We start from the raw sequence: 16317 nt of genomic DNA, 5'->3' as shown, positions 1-16317 counted from the left end.
CGGGCCGTTACACGTTAACAATAAATAGCTTAAACTTATCTCAAAATTATTAAAGGTACTTTTTGTTTGGCCTAGCACAAATATTCAGAAGCTCAACAACGTGTGTATAATTTTCATTTGTAAAATGAAATTTATAACAAGAAATTCTTTAAAGATCTTTGAAAGTGACAATTTCAAACTACTAGGTATACAAATTATGACAATTTTTTTTATTAATTTTTATTTTTTCAGTAATATTATAGATTTGCTGATTGTTCTATAAATATTGAAAAAAAAAACTGTTAAATGATATCGTTATTCTTCTCTTATTTCATATTTTTCGAAATACATCTGATTTTGTTCAGTGAAATTGAAGTGGGGGAGGAGGAGCCGTGTGTAGCTTATATTGTACTCATATGAAAGTAGCATAGCAAAATCTACAAACTTAGTTTCTTTGCGTTATCAAAAGTGTTGCCCAGAATTATGTAGATTAAAATTTCGTTATAAAAATGCATCACATTTGAGTTATGCTTCTCAGTGAAGCACACACGCGTCAAGCAAAAAACGAGATAACTCGTATTTGATCCGCAATGTGTTAATTTAAATCCGCAAGGTGTTAATTTACAAGCTTGTTTTTCAAGTTTTAATCAGATTTAGAGTGCGAATTAGAATATGGAATATTTTTAATATTGGCTTACAATAATTTCTCGAATGTTCAAGCTTTGTATTAAATATTGATCATGTATTTATACGAAATTTGAATTTATGCCAAGTATATGATTGGAATTTAAAATTAAATTCAGATTTGAACAATGCTAAACTGTAAACCTAGATTTCCATTATTTATTTGTATTTAAATTCATAAACCTCATAGATGTGGCCCAAAGATAATTTAAATAAGTAGTATAGACGTTTGAAAATTCAAAGTCAAGTTAAAAATGTGTTTTTATGTGTTACGTAAAAAGTACCGTTCTATTTTGCCACCTATTCAATGATTTTAATTCTTCCCTACAATAAATTCGACTATATAAAAACAATCATCGGAATTGCATTCTCATTACCTTTCTCGTTTTTCTCATCAAAACAAACGATACAATTTTTATCATTCACTTATATTAATATTAAATATATTTGTACAAAAATATTCATCGTTAGGCATTTCCCTAGATCGGAATCATAAAGAGCATATGAAAAGTTTACATATAAAAGGCTACTCTAGGGAAAACCCCTGTCTAAAGACTATTAAAAAAGTTAACCCTCATGAAAAATCTACTCAGTAAGTATGAGCAGCGCAGTCCATCGGTATGATGTTGACGATATTCAAGGCACAATCACAGACACTTTGGAAAGATCCGAAAATCCCGGGATCACTCTTCGGTTGCCGGATCAGCCACGTAGCCCAGCTGTTCCAGCTCCCGGACCACGTGCTCGTTCCGGCACAGATGGTCCAACCAGTAGGTGTACGAATATTCCGGCTTGGTTCCGCCGTACCTTTCCGGCAGATATTCCGGATCGATGTGCTTATGAAGCGAGGCAAAGTCCGAACCGTGGAAAAACAGCTTCTCCCTCATCCGATCGTTGAGCAGCGGTTTGAACATCTGGAACACCGTATCGAACACCCAGCCCTGGTTGACGATGTGGATCGCGGTCGTCCGGAGAGGCATGGAAGTCTAAAATTTTTTAAACTGGTTAACAAAATGATCAATTTATGATCACACTCAATTAACATACCACAAGCAGCGAGATCACTTTCTGGGCAACCGATGGACTCATGTACCAGGCGTGATTCAGCGACAGACCCTCCAAATCCATGATACCAATTCCGCCAGTCACTTGCGAGGCTGGTTCCAGAGATCCCACTTCCAGAATCAGGAGGGTCGCCTTAAAAAGGTCGTTCACCGGAATTTTGGACGGGCGCCAGTTGCCAAATTTGAAGTACAACACTCGACGGCCCTCCTGATCTCGGTAAGGCGAAATGGTGATGATGTTGTCCTCTCCGAGGGAACGCAGCGTCATCGGGTTGACATTTTCGTGAAGTTCGGGGTTTTGCTCGCGGAACGTGTAGTAGCGGCACATCTGTGAGGATGAAGGGGATTTTTGTTAGAAATTGCGTGGAGCAAACAGTATGAGGGTACACTTCAGTTACCAGTTTGTAGGCGTTCTCCACCTTCCAGAAGCGTGCTCGCAGGAACTTGATCAGGTATTCGTCATCCACCCGATGGGGTTCGCAGTCGCCTCGCTCTGTGAGAGAAAATTTTTGAAATGATTATTGCCATGGAAAATCGGTACAATCTAGAAATAAGATAAATTTCAATTTAAATAAAAAAGTACTTCAGAGAGGAAAAGCAAAACGCCTAGCGTTATGCAACGTCAATATGGCATGAACCACGTGTTACATAAATAGGAACCCAACATGTGAAGGATAAAGATGCTTTCCGAAAATTTACCTTGAAATTAAGATAATTTAAGTCTAAAATTCATATTAAGACTCTTCAAAATCTTAATCTGGACTTAAATCTGGACGCACTGTTTATTATACCATAGCGCTCCTGATGGTTGTCGGATCTGGAATGTTTTGACAGTATGTACTTTGTTTGGGAATGTGTTTTCTTTCAGTTCTATCAGAAAATTTTATTACGATTCGTTTTGTATCAAAAAAGTTACACGTAATGGAAACCGTGGAACGAAGAATAATTTTGGACACTCTCGTCAAAAACCTCCCAAAAATCGGGAAATCGATGTCAATGGTCAATCCTCCATGTCGGTACACAAAATTTCAAGCAATATGTACTTCTCTAAACTCAAGTTGTAAACTCTTATAAACTTTTTGATGAACGACTACAGTGAATCAAGAATAACAATCTCGACTACGGCCAAAACCTCAAAATCTTATCGCAGGTCCACAGTTTTACTACAGATTTTCAAAAAATTTCTCACTTGTCGACAGATATTTGAAGACTGTACTCGAAAAATGCTATCAAAAGTTATTCACAAACGAAGTTCGTGTATGAATTTGGGGTCCAGTCATGAGCCTCGAATTTTTAATAAGATTAGACTAAGGTTGTCTGATTGCCTGAATTTAGTCCGAATGTTTTAACTTTATTACCAAAATAAAAAAAAAACATTTAAATTGCGTAATAACAATTATATGTTTTACGTCCAAAACATTTTCTTACAAAGTATATCCAAATAGACTAATTGATTTGTTTCGATGAAGAAAACCACTTTTTTTTGAGTTTTTTCTTCTTGATTTTAATTGAAGAATTTCTAAATTTGCCTGGATATTGCCCAGATTAAGTGTTGTAAACTTTGAAATTGAATGCCTGGATTTTGCAGAGCTTTTAGATAAAATATCCCGGATTCACCCTGCCCGCATAAGTGCTGTAAAATATCTGGTGAGCTTGGGTTTGAATCATTTTCAATGTTCTGGTTCCAAATTTTAAAATTTTCTAAATTTGTTGCCTGTAACGGAATTGTTGAATCTGTATCCAGTTCGTTTTTCTTGATTTTCAGTTCGGTTCATCGTGGAGACAAAATCATGATTTGAATCTCGGTTTTGCAATTGAAAATCATGATTCCGGAATATTAAAAGAAAATATTTAAAATAACAAACCATTTTTAAGATTTGAATTTGAAATTTTTATTCTTAATTCTTATGCTGAATTGAAACTTAAAAAAGATCCAACATGGTGATCCAGATTTGAAATATCAGAGTTTTCATCATTCGGAATTTTTATTCAGATTCACTAGATGAATCACGAATAAAAAATTGTAGAAAAAAAACATATAGAGAATCAAAGATTCAAAACTCAAATAAGAGATTTTTGCTTAAGGATTCTGTCTGTTCTGTTCATAATAATTGGAGATTTTTGTTTGTAATTTTGATGCAGAAATCGATTAAAATTTGGAATTCAAAATTCAGATTCGGAACTAAAATTCAAAATTGCCCAAAACAAAACACAAAACAGTGGAAACCATATTGATAAAAAAATTAAATTTATTTTCCAATAACGTTCTTTGAAAACCTAAATCATTTTTCATTTCAGTCTTATTTGTCATTTTCGTCATTTTTGTCATTTTTGTCATTTTTGTCATTTTCGTCATTTTTGTAATTTTTGTCATTTTTGTCATTTTTGTAATTTTTGTAATTTTTGTAATTTTTGTAATTTTTGTCATTTTTGTAATTTTTGTAATTTTTGTAATTTTTATAATTTTTGTAATTTTTGTAATTTTTGTAATTTTTGTAATTTTTGTAATTTTTGTAATTTTTGTAATTTTTGTAATTTTTGTAATTTTTGTAATTTTTGTAATTTTTTGTAATTTTTGTAATTTTTGTAATTTTTGTAATTTTTGTAATTTTTGTAATTTTTGTAATTTTTGTAATTTTTGTAATTTTTGTAGTTTTTGTAATTTTTGCAATTTTTGCAATTTTTGTAATTTTTGTTATTTTTATCATTTTTGTCTTTTTTGTCATTTTTGTCATTTTTGTTATTTTTGTCATTTTTGTCATTTTTGTCATTTTTGTCATTTTTGTCATTTTTGTCATTTTTGTAATTTTTGTAATTTTTGTCATTTTTGTAATTTTTGTAATTTTTGTAATTTTTGTCATTTTTGTCATTTTTGTAATTTTTGTAATTTTTGTAATTTTTGTAATTTTTGTAATTTTTGTAATTTTTGTAATTTTTGTAATTTTTTGTAATTTTTGTAATTTTTGTAATTTTTGTAATTTTTGTAGTTTTTGTAATTTTTGCAATTTTTGCAATTTTTGTAATTTTTGTTATTTTTATCATTTTTGTCTTTTTTGTCATTTTTGTCATTTTTGTTATTTTTGTCATTTTTGTCATTTTTGTCATTTTTGTCATTTTTGTCATTTTTGTCATTTTTGTCATTTTTGTCATTTTTGTCATTTTTGTCATTTTTGTCATTTTTGTCATTTTTGTCATTTTTGTCATTTTTGTCATTTTTGTCATTTTTGTCATTTTTGTCATTTTTGTCATTTTTGTCATTTTTGTCATTTTTGTCATTTTTGTCATTTTTGTCATTTTTGTCATTTTTGTCATTTTTGTCATTTTTGTCATTTTTGTCATTTTTGTCATTTTTGTCATTTTTGTCATTTTTGTCATTTTTGTCATTTTTGTCATTTTTGTCATTTTTGTCAATTTTGTCATTTTTGTCATTTTTGTCATTTTTGTCATTTTTGTCATTTTTGTCATTTTTGTCATTTTTGTCATTTTTGTCATTTTTGTCATTTTTGTCATTTTTGTCATTTTTGTCATTTTTGTCATTTTTGTCATTTTTGTCATTTTTGTCATTTTTGTCATTTTTGTCATTTTTGTCATTTTTGTCATTTTTGTCATTTTTGTCATTTTTGTCATTTTTGTCATTTTTGTCATTTTTGTCATTTTTGTCATTTTTGTCATTTTTGTCATTTTTGTCATTTTTGTCATTTTTGTCATTTTTGTCATTTTTGTCATTTTTGTCATTTTTGTCATTTTTGTCATTTTTGTCATTTTTGTCATTTTTGTCATTTTTGTCATTTTTGTCATTTTTGTCATTTTTGTCATTTTTGTCATTTTTGTCATTTTTGTCATTTTTGTCATTTTTGTCATTTTTGTCATTTTTGTCATTTTTGTCATTTTTGTCATTTTTGTCATTTTTGTCATTTTTGTCATTTTTGTCATTTTTGTCATTTTTGTCATTTTTGTCATTTTTGTCATTTTTGTCATTTTTGTCATTTTTGTCATTTTTGTCATTTTTGTCATTTTTGTCATTTTTGTCATTTTTGTCATTTTTGTCATTTTTGTCATTTTTGTCATTTTTGTCATTTTTGTCATTTTTGTCATTTTTGTCATTTTTGTCATTTTTGTCATTTTTGTCATTTTTGTCATTTTTGTCATTTTTGTCATTTTTGTCATTTTTGTCATTTTTGTCATTTTTGTCATTTTTGTCATTTTTGTCATTTTTGTCATTTTTGTCATTTTTGTCATTTTTGTCATTTTTGTCATTTTTGTCATTTTTGTCATTTTTGTCATTTTTGTCATTTTTGTCATTTTTGTCATTTTTGTCATTTTTGTCATTTTTGTCATTTTTGTCATTTTTGTCATTTTTGTCATTTTTGTCATTTTTGTCATTTTTGTCATTTTTGTCATTTTTGTCATTTTTGTCATTTTTGTCATTTTTGTCATTTTTGTCATTTTTGTCATTTTTGTCATTTTTGTCATTTTTGTCATTTTTGTCATTTTTGTCATTTTTGTCATTTTTGTCATTTTTGTCATTTTTGTCATTTTTGTCATTTTTGTCATTTTTGTCATTTTGTCATTTTTGTCATTTTTGTCATTTTTGTCATTTTTGTCATTTTTGTCATTTTTGTCATTTTTGTCATTTTTGTCATTTTTGTCATTTTTGTCATTTTTGTCATTTTTGTCATTTTTGTCATTTTTGTCATTTTTGTCATTTTTGTCATTTTTGTCATTTTTGTCATTTTTGTCATTTTTGTCATTTTTGTCATTTTTATCATTTTTATCATTTTTGTCATTTTTGTCATTTTTGTCATTTTTGTCATTTTTGTCATTTTTGTCATTTTTGTCATTTTTGTCATTTTTGTCATTTTTGTCATTTTTGTCATTTTTGTCATTTTTGTCATTTTTGTCATTTTTGTCATTTTTGTCATTTTTGTCATTTTTGTCATTTTTGTCATTTTTGTCATTTTTGTCATTTTTGTCATTTTTGTCATTTTTGTCATTTTTGTCATTTTTGTCATTTTTGTCATTTTTGTCATTTTTGTCATTTTTGTCATTTTTGTCATTTTTGTCATTTTTGTCATTTTTGTCATTTTTGTCATTTTTGTCATTTTTGTCATTTTTGTCATTTTTGTCATTTTTGTCATTTTTGTCATTTTTGTCATTTTTGTCATTTTTGTCATTTTTGTCATTTTTGTCATTTTTGTCATTTTTGTCATTTTTGTCATTTTTGTCATTATTGTCATTTTTGTCATTTTTGTCATTTTTGTCATTTTTGTCATTTTTGTCATTTTTGTCATTTTTGTCATTTTTGTCATTTTTGTCATTTTTGTCATTTTTGTCATTTTTGTCATTTTTGTCATTTTTGTCATTTTTGTCATTTTTGTCATTTTTGTCATTTTAGTCATTTTTGTCATTTTTGTCATTTTTGTCATTTTTGTCATTTTTGTCATTTTTGTCATTTTTGTCATTTTTGTCATTTTTGTCATTTTTGTCATTTTTGTCATTTTTGTCATTTTTGTCATTTTTGTCATTTTTGTCATTTTTGTCATTTTTGTCATTTTTGTCATTTTTGTCATTTTTGTCATTTTTGTCATTTTTGTCATTTTTGTCATTTTTGTCATTTTTGTCATTTTTGTCATTTTTGTCATTTTTGTCATTTTTGTCATTTTTGTCATTTTTGTCATTTTTGTCATTTTTGTCATTTTTGTCATTTTTGTCATTTTTGTCATTTTTGTCATTTTTGTCATTTTTGTCATTTTTGTCATTTTTGTCATCTTTTTCATTTTTGTCATCTTTATCATTTTTGTCATCTTTATCATTTTTGTCATTTTTGCCATTTTTGTCATTTTAGTCATTTTTGTCATTTTTGTCATTTTTGTCATTTTTGTCATTTTTGTCATTTTTGTCATTTTTGTCATTTTTGTCATTTTTGTCATTTTTGTCATTTTTGTCATTTTTGTCATTTTTGTCATTTTTGTCATTTTTGTCATTTTTGTCATTTTTGTCATTTTTGTCATTTTTGTCATTTTTGTCATCTTTATCATTTTTGTCATTTTTGTCATTTTTGTCATTTTTGTCATTTTTGTCATTTTTGTCATTTTTGTCATTTTTGTCATTTTTGTCATTCTTGTCATTTTTGTCATTTTTGTCATTTTTGTAATTTTTGTAATATTTGTAATTTTTGTAATTTTTGTAATTTTTGTAATTTTTGTAATTTTTGTAATTTTTGTAATTTTTGTAATTTTTGTAATTTTTGTAATTTTTGTAATTTTTGTAATTTTTGTAATTTTTGTCATTTTTGTCATTTTTGTCATTTTTGTCATTTTTGTCATTTTTGTCATTTTTGTCATTTTTGTCATTTTTGTCATTTTTGTCATTTTTGTCATTTTTGTCATTTTTGTCATTTTTGTCATTTTTGTCATTTTTGTCATTTTTGTCATTTTTGTCATTTTTGTCATTTTTGTCATCTTTTTCATTTTTGTCATCTTTATCATTTTTGTCATCTTTGTCATTTTTGTCATTTTTGTCATTTTTGTCATTTTTGTCATTTTTGTCATTTTTGTCATTTTTGTCATTTTTGTCATTTTTGTCATTTTAGTCATTTTTGTCATTTTTGTCATTTTTGTCATTTTTGTCATTTTTGTCATTTTTGTCATTTTTGTCATTTTTGTCATTTTTGTCATTTTTGTCATTTTTGTCATTTTTGTCATTTTTGTCATTTTTGTCATTTTTGTCATCTTTATCATTTTTGTCATTTTTGTCATTTTTGTCATTTTTGTCATTTTTGTCATTTTTGTCATTTTTGTCATTTTTGTCATTTTTGTCATTCTTGTCATTTTTGTCATTTTTGTCATTTTTGTAATTTTTGTAATATTTGTAATTTTTGTAATTTTTGTAATTTTTGTAATTTTTGTAATTTTTGTAATTTTTGTAATTTTTGTAATTTTTGTAATTTTTGTAATTTTTGTAATTTTTGTAATTTTTGTAATTTTTGTAATTTTTGTAATTTTTGTAATTTTTGTAATTTTTAATTTTTGTAATTTTTGTAATTTTTGTAATTTTTGTAATTTTTGTAATTTTTGTAATTTTTGTAATATTTGTAATTTTTGTAATTTTTGTAATTTTTGTAATTTTTGTAATTTTTGTAATTTTTGTAATTTTTGTAATTTTTGTAATTTTTGTAATTTTTGTAATTTTTGTCATTTTTGTAATTTTTGTAATTTTTGTCATTTTTGTCATTTTTGTCATTTTTGTCATTTTTGTCATTTTTGTCATTTTTGTCATTTTTGTCATTTTTGTCATTTTTGTCATTTTTGTCATTTTTGTCATTTTTGTCATTTTTGTCATTTTTGTCATTTTTGTCATTTTTGTCATTTTTGTCATTTTTGTCATTTTTGTCATTTTTGTCATTTTTGCCATTTTTGTCATTTTTGTCATTTTTGTCATTTTTGTCATTTTTGTCATATTTGTCATTTTTGTCATTTTTGTCACTTTTTGTCATTTTTGTCATTTTTGTCACTTTTTGTCATTTTTGTCATTTTTGTCATTTTTGTTATTTTTGTTATTTTTGTCATTTTTGTCATTTTTGTCATTTTTGTCATTTTTGTCATTTTTGTCATTTTTGTCATTTTTGTCATTTTTGTCATTTTTGTCATTTTTGTCATTTTTGTCATTTTTGTCATTTTTGTCATTTTTGTCATTTTTGTCATTTTTGTCATTTTTGTCATTTTTGTCATTTCATTGGTAAAAATTTCTGCTTTAAAGATTTTCAATCATTTTTTAACCCCTAAATGTAGGCAGAACCATTATGCCTACTTCCTACATCAGCTTTAGAGACAAAACAGATGAAAATTTTTGATCAGACAAAACAAAAAAATTCTCTCATTGGTGCGTTTATGCCTAGACACCGGATTTTGTGCATTTTTAGAGAGAATCTATCAATTTCATTAGAATTTCCATTTAAAGCCATTTTAAAATCAGTGAAAATTACTGAAGAAACCAGTTTTTTCCAGATTGAGTCAATGTAGGTAGGACTTTTGATGCAGAAATCTTATGATTATTTGTGAACATATTTTATGACAAAGTAATTGAAGTTAAAAACCTTGCATGGTACATACTTCAGCTGGAGGTAAACAAAATTTTTATGGTTCACAGCTTCCTATCTAGAAAACCACCCAGTGGGTTCTAAGGAGCCATTCCCAAAATCTTGAGCAGTCAAATGGGTCATTTCGAACCACTATATTTATTTTGTAGATTGTCCAAAAAAACTGACCTGTGCAAAATTTCAGCTCAATCAGACTTAATTTAGGGGTGCCTCAAACGACCACAGGAAATTCGGAAAATAGAAATTTAATTCCGATGCCAAACGACTTGCATGCATTGCATGAAACGTCAAGATCTGGTGTTATCTCGAAAAATATTTTTGCAAAAATCGACTTTCAGGGAAAGTCAAATTTTGGCCTAAAAAGTCAAATTTTGGCCGAAATTTTTTTTCGAGATAACACCAGATCTCGACGTTTCATGCATTCCCAAGTCATTTGGCATTAAAATTAAAATTTTGTTTTGCCGAATTCAGAAATGAAAAATTGGTTTCAGTCAGATCCAAAAAGTTCACTTACCGGTCACTAAAATTCTTGCCATGAGATTGTTTTTATTAATCGAATTCTCATGTCAAGTTTTTGTTATCAGATTATCCATTTGTTTCATAATCATCTAAAAACTCACCATAGATCATATCCCGCAGGTCCTGAATCAAGCAGCAGGTCTTCTCCGGATCTTCGCCCTGCTTCCGGGCAATTTCGATGATCTTCGGTGGCAGCACTTTCTCCAGCTCCAACACATGCTTAACCCCGTCGACTTCCGGCATCCTGTTCGGGATTATTGGCCTCTTCCAAAACCGACAGATCCCTCTCTGATAGGACTGTTGTTGCTTCGCCAAAACCGCCGCCGCCACCGATGGCCGAATGAGCAGCTTTTTCTTGGTTTTCGACTGCGAAATATAGGAAAACAGGAAACAATCCTGCCGTTAGTTAGATGCCACGTGTAAACTACAACTGACTAAGGGAGGTCTGATAACAACAACTAGATGCTATGCTACTCGAGTGTTTCGAAAGAATGATTCAGCTCCCATCCCATCCCGATTCCATCTGAAAGTTTGAAGGGGGAATAAAGGGAATTAATTTTGTTCCCCCTCCCTCGCACAACGACTCATCCCAAAACGAATTTGCTTAATCAGCCTTTGAGTCACACGGCAGCATGGCTTCTCCAGGCAAAGTGATGCAAATCGAAGGCAATTCCAAAGTTCTCACGGAACCCCTCCAAGTCGAACGTTGTCGACGATCTTTTTTGACGAGCACGTGGAGGATGGGATTCCGAAATGCATGCATAAGTGAGTAAAGTTATTGTTTTTCCCACCCAGCCCAGCCCAGCTCAGCCAGCTAACCACTCTGCGCGTTTGGTAATTTCTCATTTTTCTGATAAATCCCGATGCGTGATACGACAAAAGTTAGCTAGCAAACTTCTAGCCAGGTAGAGGTAGATGCTCTCTTGATAAAATGCAGTAGATATTTCGTAATTGGTGGTCATTTGCTCTGGTCAAAAGGGAAGCGTTCTCATGCATTTGTGCAAGTGTAATTCAGCTGCTTACAGGTTATTTACATACATCGTCGTAACCGCAGTGAAGAGCCGCTAAACGTCAAATTACGGTTGGGAATTTTTTTCCTCTTTGCTTCTCCACCAACTGGTCATCAATCCACGAAAAGTGCGATTGTAATTAGCGATTACGACACGCACGTATTACTTATTTGATTAACCTTGGTGGTCAGTTGCCTTGCGATTGCCCCTAAGTTTGTCAAACAAATCGATCTTGATTGCTTGGAGGCACGACACTGCGAGCTATTTGACCACTTAAAGGGAAACAACACTGTTGATATGATGCGGGTACTTTAGGATACACTAGGTACATCTTAGTTTTTGTAACGGATTATCGCAATCAATTGAAAGCCGAATGTTTATGGCAGGAGTTATTAATGTTCTGCTATAATAAATTCCAAATATTTCGAAAATTTTGAAATATTAATCTTAAACCAAAAGTCGAAACTTGAAATAAAATTTGTATGTCTCGGTGGCCGAGCGATTTGCTGGGTTTTAAATGGTGTGCTAAATGTAAATCTTAAGTTCAGTCTGTAAAGCATAAATCGGCTAAGATGGTGTATGTCTTTCAAAATTAAGTTTAATCCTCTACTGCGTGGACTATGAATCCGTTGAGAATACATTTTTTCATCAACGTGAATAACTTTTTTGACCTCTAACTGAGCAATTTATGCCAAAAAACAAAATTGTTTTTCCAATAGTTTTTATTTTTGAAATAGTGTAAGCAATGAGAATTTTTTTAAGTTTGATAATTGCAAATTGATTTTTTTATTATGTGGTCGCAATTCGACCAGACCGAACTGAACGCCAATTTGAAAAAAATTGAGTTATCTATTGCAACGGATGCGAAACATGATAAACTACATATTCAATGAAAATCAGAACATTTTTACTATTTTTACTGATTTTATTAGAAAATTTCAATGTTGCAGACAGTGGAAATGGCAAAAATGCGTTGCGCCAAAGTGAACTGAGAGCCAGCTTTGAGGAGAAGATGAAAAGCATGTTTTGGTCATGAAACTGATTTTGTTCGAAATAAGCTTATGTGTGTTGGTTTTTTTTCTATTCAAAACAGTTCTTCGGTTTGTCAGGAACTAATATCTAATAAATTAAATGGTAAGAAACGTTCCCGTAGCTAAAAACTTCATGTTGCGGATTGTTAACATTTATTAAAATCTCGTTCAGCCAGACTGAACCGAATCCCTTGAATTTTGTTTTCCAATTTACTTAAGGGAATGTTAGGATTTTTGACATTCAACGATAAAAGATGCTTTATTTTATTGCTTACTGTCGTTCAGAACGCAACCGGTAAGTTTAAATCACACATATTCCGATTTTTCATATTTTTCATATTTTTCATATCACCTCTTATTCACAACTCCTATCTCTACCTCCCCGCGGTGCCGGCTGGGGTGCGAGTAACCTAAGCGGAGATCGGGTACCCAACCCCGGTGGATGCTTTGGTCGCATGCAGACTGAGAAGGTGGCCGCACGCGTCTGTTCCCCAGGTCAGGGGCGGCGTGCAACAACAACCGAGCGTCTGTTCTCCAGGTCAGGGGCGGCTCAAACAGCGTCTGTCTTGCAGCAAGCGGCTGAATTTATGAAATGCGGCTCCCGCCAGCTAAGTCCAAGATGGCAGCCCCATCGCGGGATAGGGACTTTAGGCTAACAACCTACTGCTCCCGATTCATAACTTGTTACGGAATCCGAAAGAAATGACCGATCTGGAACTTTGGCGACGACTTTTAGCATGAAAACACGGACACGAATTGGAACTTGGAATGTTTTAACCCTTGCCCAACAAGGCAAACTGGAACAACTTGCTAGAGAGGCTAGCCGCCTCAAGCTTGAAATTCTGGGACTGAGCGAAGTCCGTTGGCCTAATACTGGAGAACACAAGACACAATCCGGGCAAGTCCTGCTTTACTCTGGCATACGAGGAGAACATGCTACTCGGGAACGAGGAGTTGGTTTCCTGTTAAGCCCGCAGGCCTACGCGGCCCTCATTAGATGGGAACCGATAAACGAAAGAATAATCGTAGCCAGATTTAGAACACGGGTTAGAAACCTTACAATGGTCCAGTGTTATGCGCCAACTGACGTTGCCGATTTGCAGGAGAAAAAGCAGTTTTACAGTCAACTGAACAGCGTGGTAGAGAGAATTCCGAAGGGTGACATTCAAATCCATTTGGGCGACTTCAACGCAAAGATTGGCTCCGACAATCAAGACCTTGAGCGCATCATGGGGCGCCATGGCCTAGGACAGATGAGCGAAAACGGAGAGCTGTTTGTAGAATTTTGTGGCAACAACAACATGGTGATCGGTGGATCGCTCTTCCCCCATCGACCAGCACATAAGGTCACTTGGGTATCCCGAGATGGCCGAACAGAAAATCAAATTGACCACATCTGCATCAGCCGAAAATGGAGAAGGAGCCTTCTTGATGTCCGCAACAAGCGAAGCGCAGACATTGCATCTGACCATCACCTCGTCCTTGGCGAGATACGACTGAGAGTTGCGCGTGTCCAACGGCGTGAGGAGAAAGTCGGGTGTCGATACGACGTCCGCCGGTTGGAGAATCCAGAGGTGAAAAGGGCATACGTTGAACAGCTAGAATCCCGAGCCTCGGAGCTGCCGACAGACGGAACAGTCGAAGAACAGTGGTGTGGAATCAAGAATGCCTTTATCACGACGAGCCATGGTACTCTCGGTAAAGTTTGTGGAAGAAGAAGTGACTGGATGTCGGATGAAACTTGGAGGATGGTCGATGATCGGAGAAAGGCGAAAGTCGGAATTGAGCAGGCATGTACCGGGTCAGCCAAAGCAGCCGCCCGCTTACGATATGCGGAGCTGGAAAAGGCAGTTAAACGAGCTTGTAGACGAGACAAGAGAGCCTGGACAAACTCCCTAGCCGAAGAGGGGGAAAGAGCCGCCGCCAATGGAGATATCCGATTACTTTATGACATTTCTCGCCGCCTCAGTGGTGCAAGGACTAATGCAAGAATGCCGCTGAAAGACCGAGCAGGTCAGTTATTGACCGATCGAACAGATCAGCTCAAACGATGGACTGATCACTTCGAACAACTCTTCCGAGTCACGAATAGCGATGGCCAACAGAACCCGCAGCTTGAAGCGCCAACAGTAAGTCGCATAAATGGCGTCAACTCGGAAGCGCCTTCGCTGGCTGAAATAGAAGCGGCAATCAAAAACATGAAATCCAACAAAGCACCTGGGATCGATTGCATCCCTGCTGAAATGCTGAAAGCCGACCATGCCCTGTCAGCACAAATGTTGCACCGTCTTTTCGCTGACATTTGGGATACTGCAACATTCCCGGCCGACTGGATGCAGGGTATCCTTGTAAAGGTCCCGAAGAAAGGAGACCTGACAGAGTGCGGTAACTGGCGAGGCATAACGTTGATCTGTACAACCCTCAAAGTACTCTGCAAAGTGATCCTGAACAGGATCCAGGAGAAAATCGACGCTACACTCCGACGGCAACAAGCTGGATTCCGATCCGGACGATCATGTGTGGACCACATCACAACGCTACGAATCATACTGGAACAAATCAACGAATTCCAGGACTCTCTTCTGCTGGTGTTCGTTGATTTCGAAAAAGCATTCGACCGACTTAATCATGAAAACATCTGGGCGGCTCTAAGGCGACGAGGGGTCCCAGAGAAACTAGTCCATCTCATCGAAGCACAATACGAGGCATTTTCGTGCAAGGTCTTGCACGATGGTGTCTTGTCCGAACCAATCCCGGTAACTGCTGGAGTGAGACAAGGATGTATCTTATCACCGCTACTTTTCCTCATCGTAATGGATGAGATTCTGACTGGATCGATCGACTGTGCACCGAACCGAGGATTGCCGTGGAATCCTTTAACAATGGAGCAACTGAACGACCTTGACCTGGCTGACGATATTGTTTTGCTCGCCCAAACACAACCGGACATGCAGAGCAAACTCGACGACCTCACCGAAAGTTCCAAGGCAGCAGGTCTCAAAGTCAATGTCGGAAAGACCAAGTCAATGGAGATCAACACAGGAAATCCCTCCAGTTTCATGGTAGCTGGGCAACAAGTTGAGAAAGTGGAGTGCTTCCAGTATCTTGGTAGCCAGATAACGCCTGATGGTGGTACCAGGAAAGACATCGAAACCCGGATCAGAAAGGCCCGATTTGCGTTTGCGAGTCTCCGAAACATCTGGCGGTCACGCCAGATCTCTCTACGAACAAAAATCCGAATCTTCAACTCAAACGTCAAATCCGTATTGCTGTACGGGTGCGAAACTTGGTGCACATATGCGGTGACGACGCGAAAACTGCAAGTATTTGTAAACCGCTGTCTGCGGAACATCATCCGCGCTTGGTGGCCTGGCAACTGGATCTCGAATGAGGAACTACATCGCCGGTGTCATCAAAGGGCGCTAGAAATCGAGATTCGGGAACGTAAGTGGAGATGGATTGGGCACACGCTGCGAAAAGATGAAAACGAGATTTGCAGAGAGGCGCTTGACTGGAATCCAGAAGGTCATCGAAGAAGAGGCAGGCCCAGAAACTCGTGGCGGCGAAGCCTAGCCGCTGAAATCCGAACTGTCGACGAGAATCTTGACTGGGACCAGGTGAAGTCGCTGGCTCCGGATCGTCAACAGTGGAGGTCTTTTACCACGGCCCTATGCACCGGAGGATCGGCGCGGGATCATTAAGTAAGTAAGTATTCCGATTTTCAAAAGTGCGAAATTTGTATGGCTCGGTTCACTCTGGCTCAACGAAAAAAAACATTTTTCAAGCATCAGCCATACTCGTTGGGTGCTGCTTGTAAACCGCCTATAAGTAGGCTCCTACGTTTAGTACAAATTGCCCAGTCAAATGATAGTGCATGACAATTTTTTAAACATTTTTGTTCGACCAGAGTGAACTGGGTGCAAACATAATGC

The 16317-nt window shown here is 33.9% G+C and overlaps 1 protein-coding gene across 4 annotated transcripts in view; it reads right to left on the bottom strand.

Annotated features, from left to right (window-relative positions):
• Nucleotides 1-835: 835 nt before the first annotated feature.
• The window catches only part of LOC129747104 (clavesin-1-like), a 94704-nt gene continuing 79222 nt past the window's right edge, over nucleotides 836-16317 (bottom strand). For 3 of the 4 annotated variants that reach the window (XM_055741129.1, XM_055741131.1, XM_055741130.1), the window contains 4 exons: nucleotides 10446-10710; nucleotides 2126-2220; nucleotides 1711-2055; nucleotides 837-1649 (listed from right to left, as the gene is read on the bottom strand). In XM_055741129.1, the coding sequence (XP_055597104.1) occupies nucleotides 1347-1649; nucleotides 1711-2055; nucleotides 2126-2220; nucleotides 10446-10587 (885 nt within the window). In that variant the 5' untranslated portion in view covers nucleotides 10588-10710 and the 3' untranslated portion in view covers nucleotides 837-1346. Of the gene's footprint in view, nucleotides 1650-1710; nucleotides 2056-2125; nucleotides 2221-10445; nucleotides 10711-16317 lie in introns of all 4 variants that reach the window. The other variant, XM_055741128.1, reaches the window with a different exon arrangement.

This window comes from Uranotaenia lowii, chromosome 2, assembly GCF_029784155.1.
Source record: "Uranotaenia lowii strain MFRU-FL chromosome 2, ASM2978415v1, whole genome shotgun sequence".
Lineage (NCBI taxonomy): Eukaryota > Metazoa > Arthropoda > Insecta > Diptera > Culicidae > Uranotaenia > Uranotaenia lowii.
This window is presented reverse-complemented; position numbering and strand designations above follow the sequence as displayed.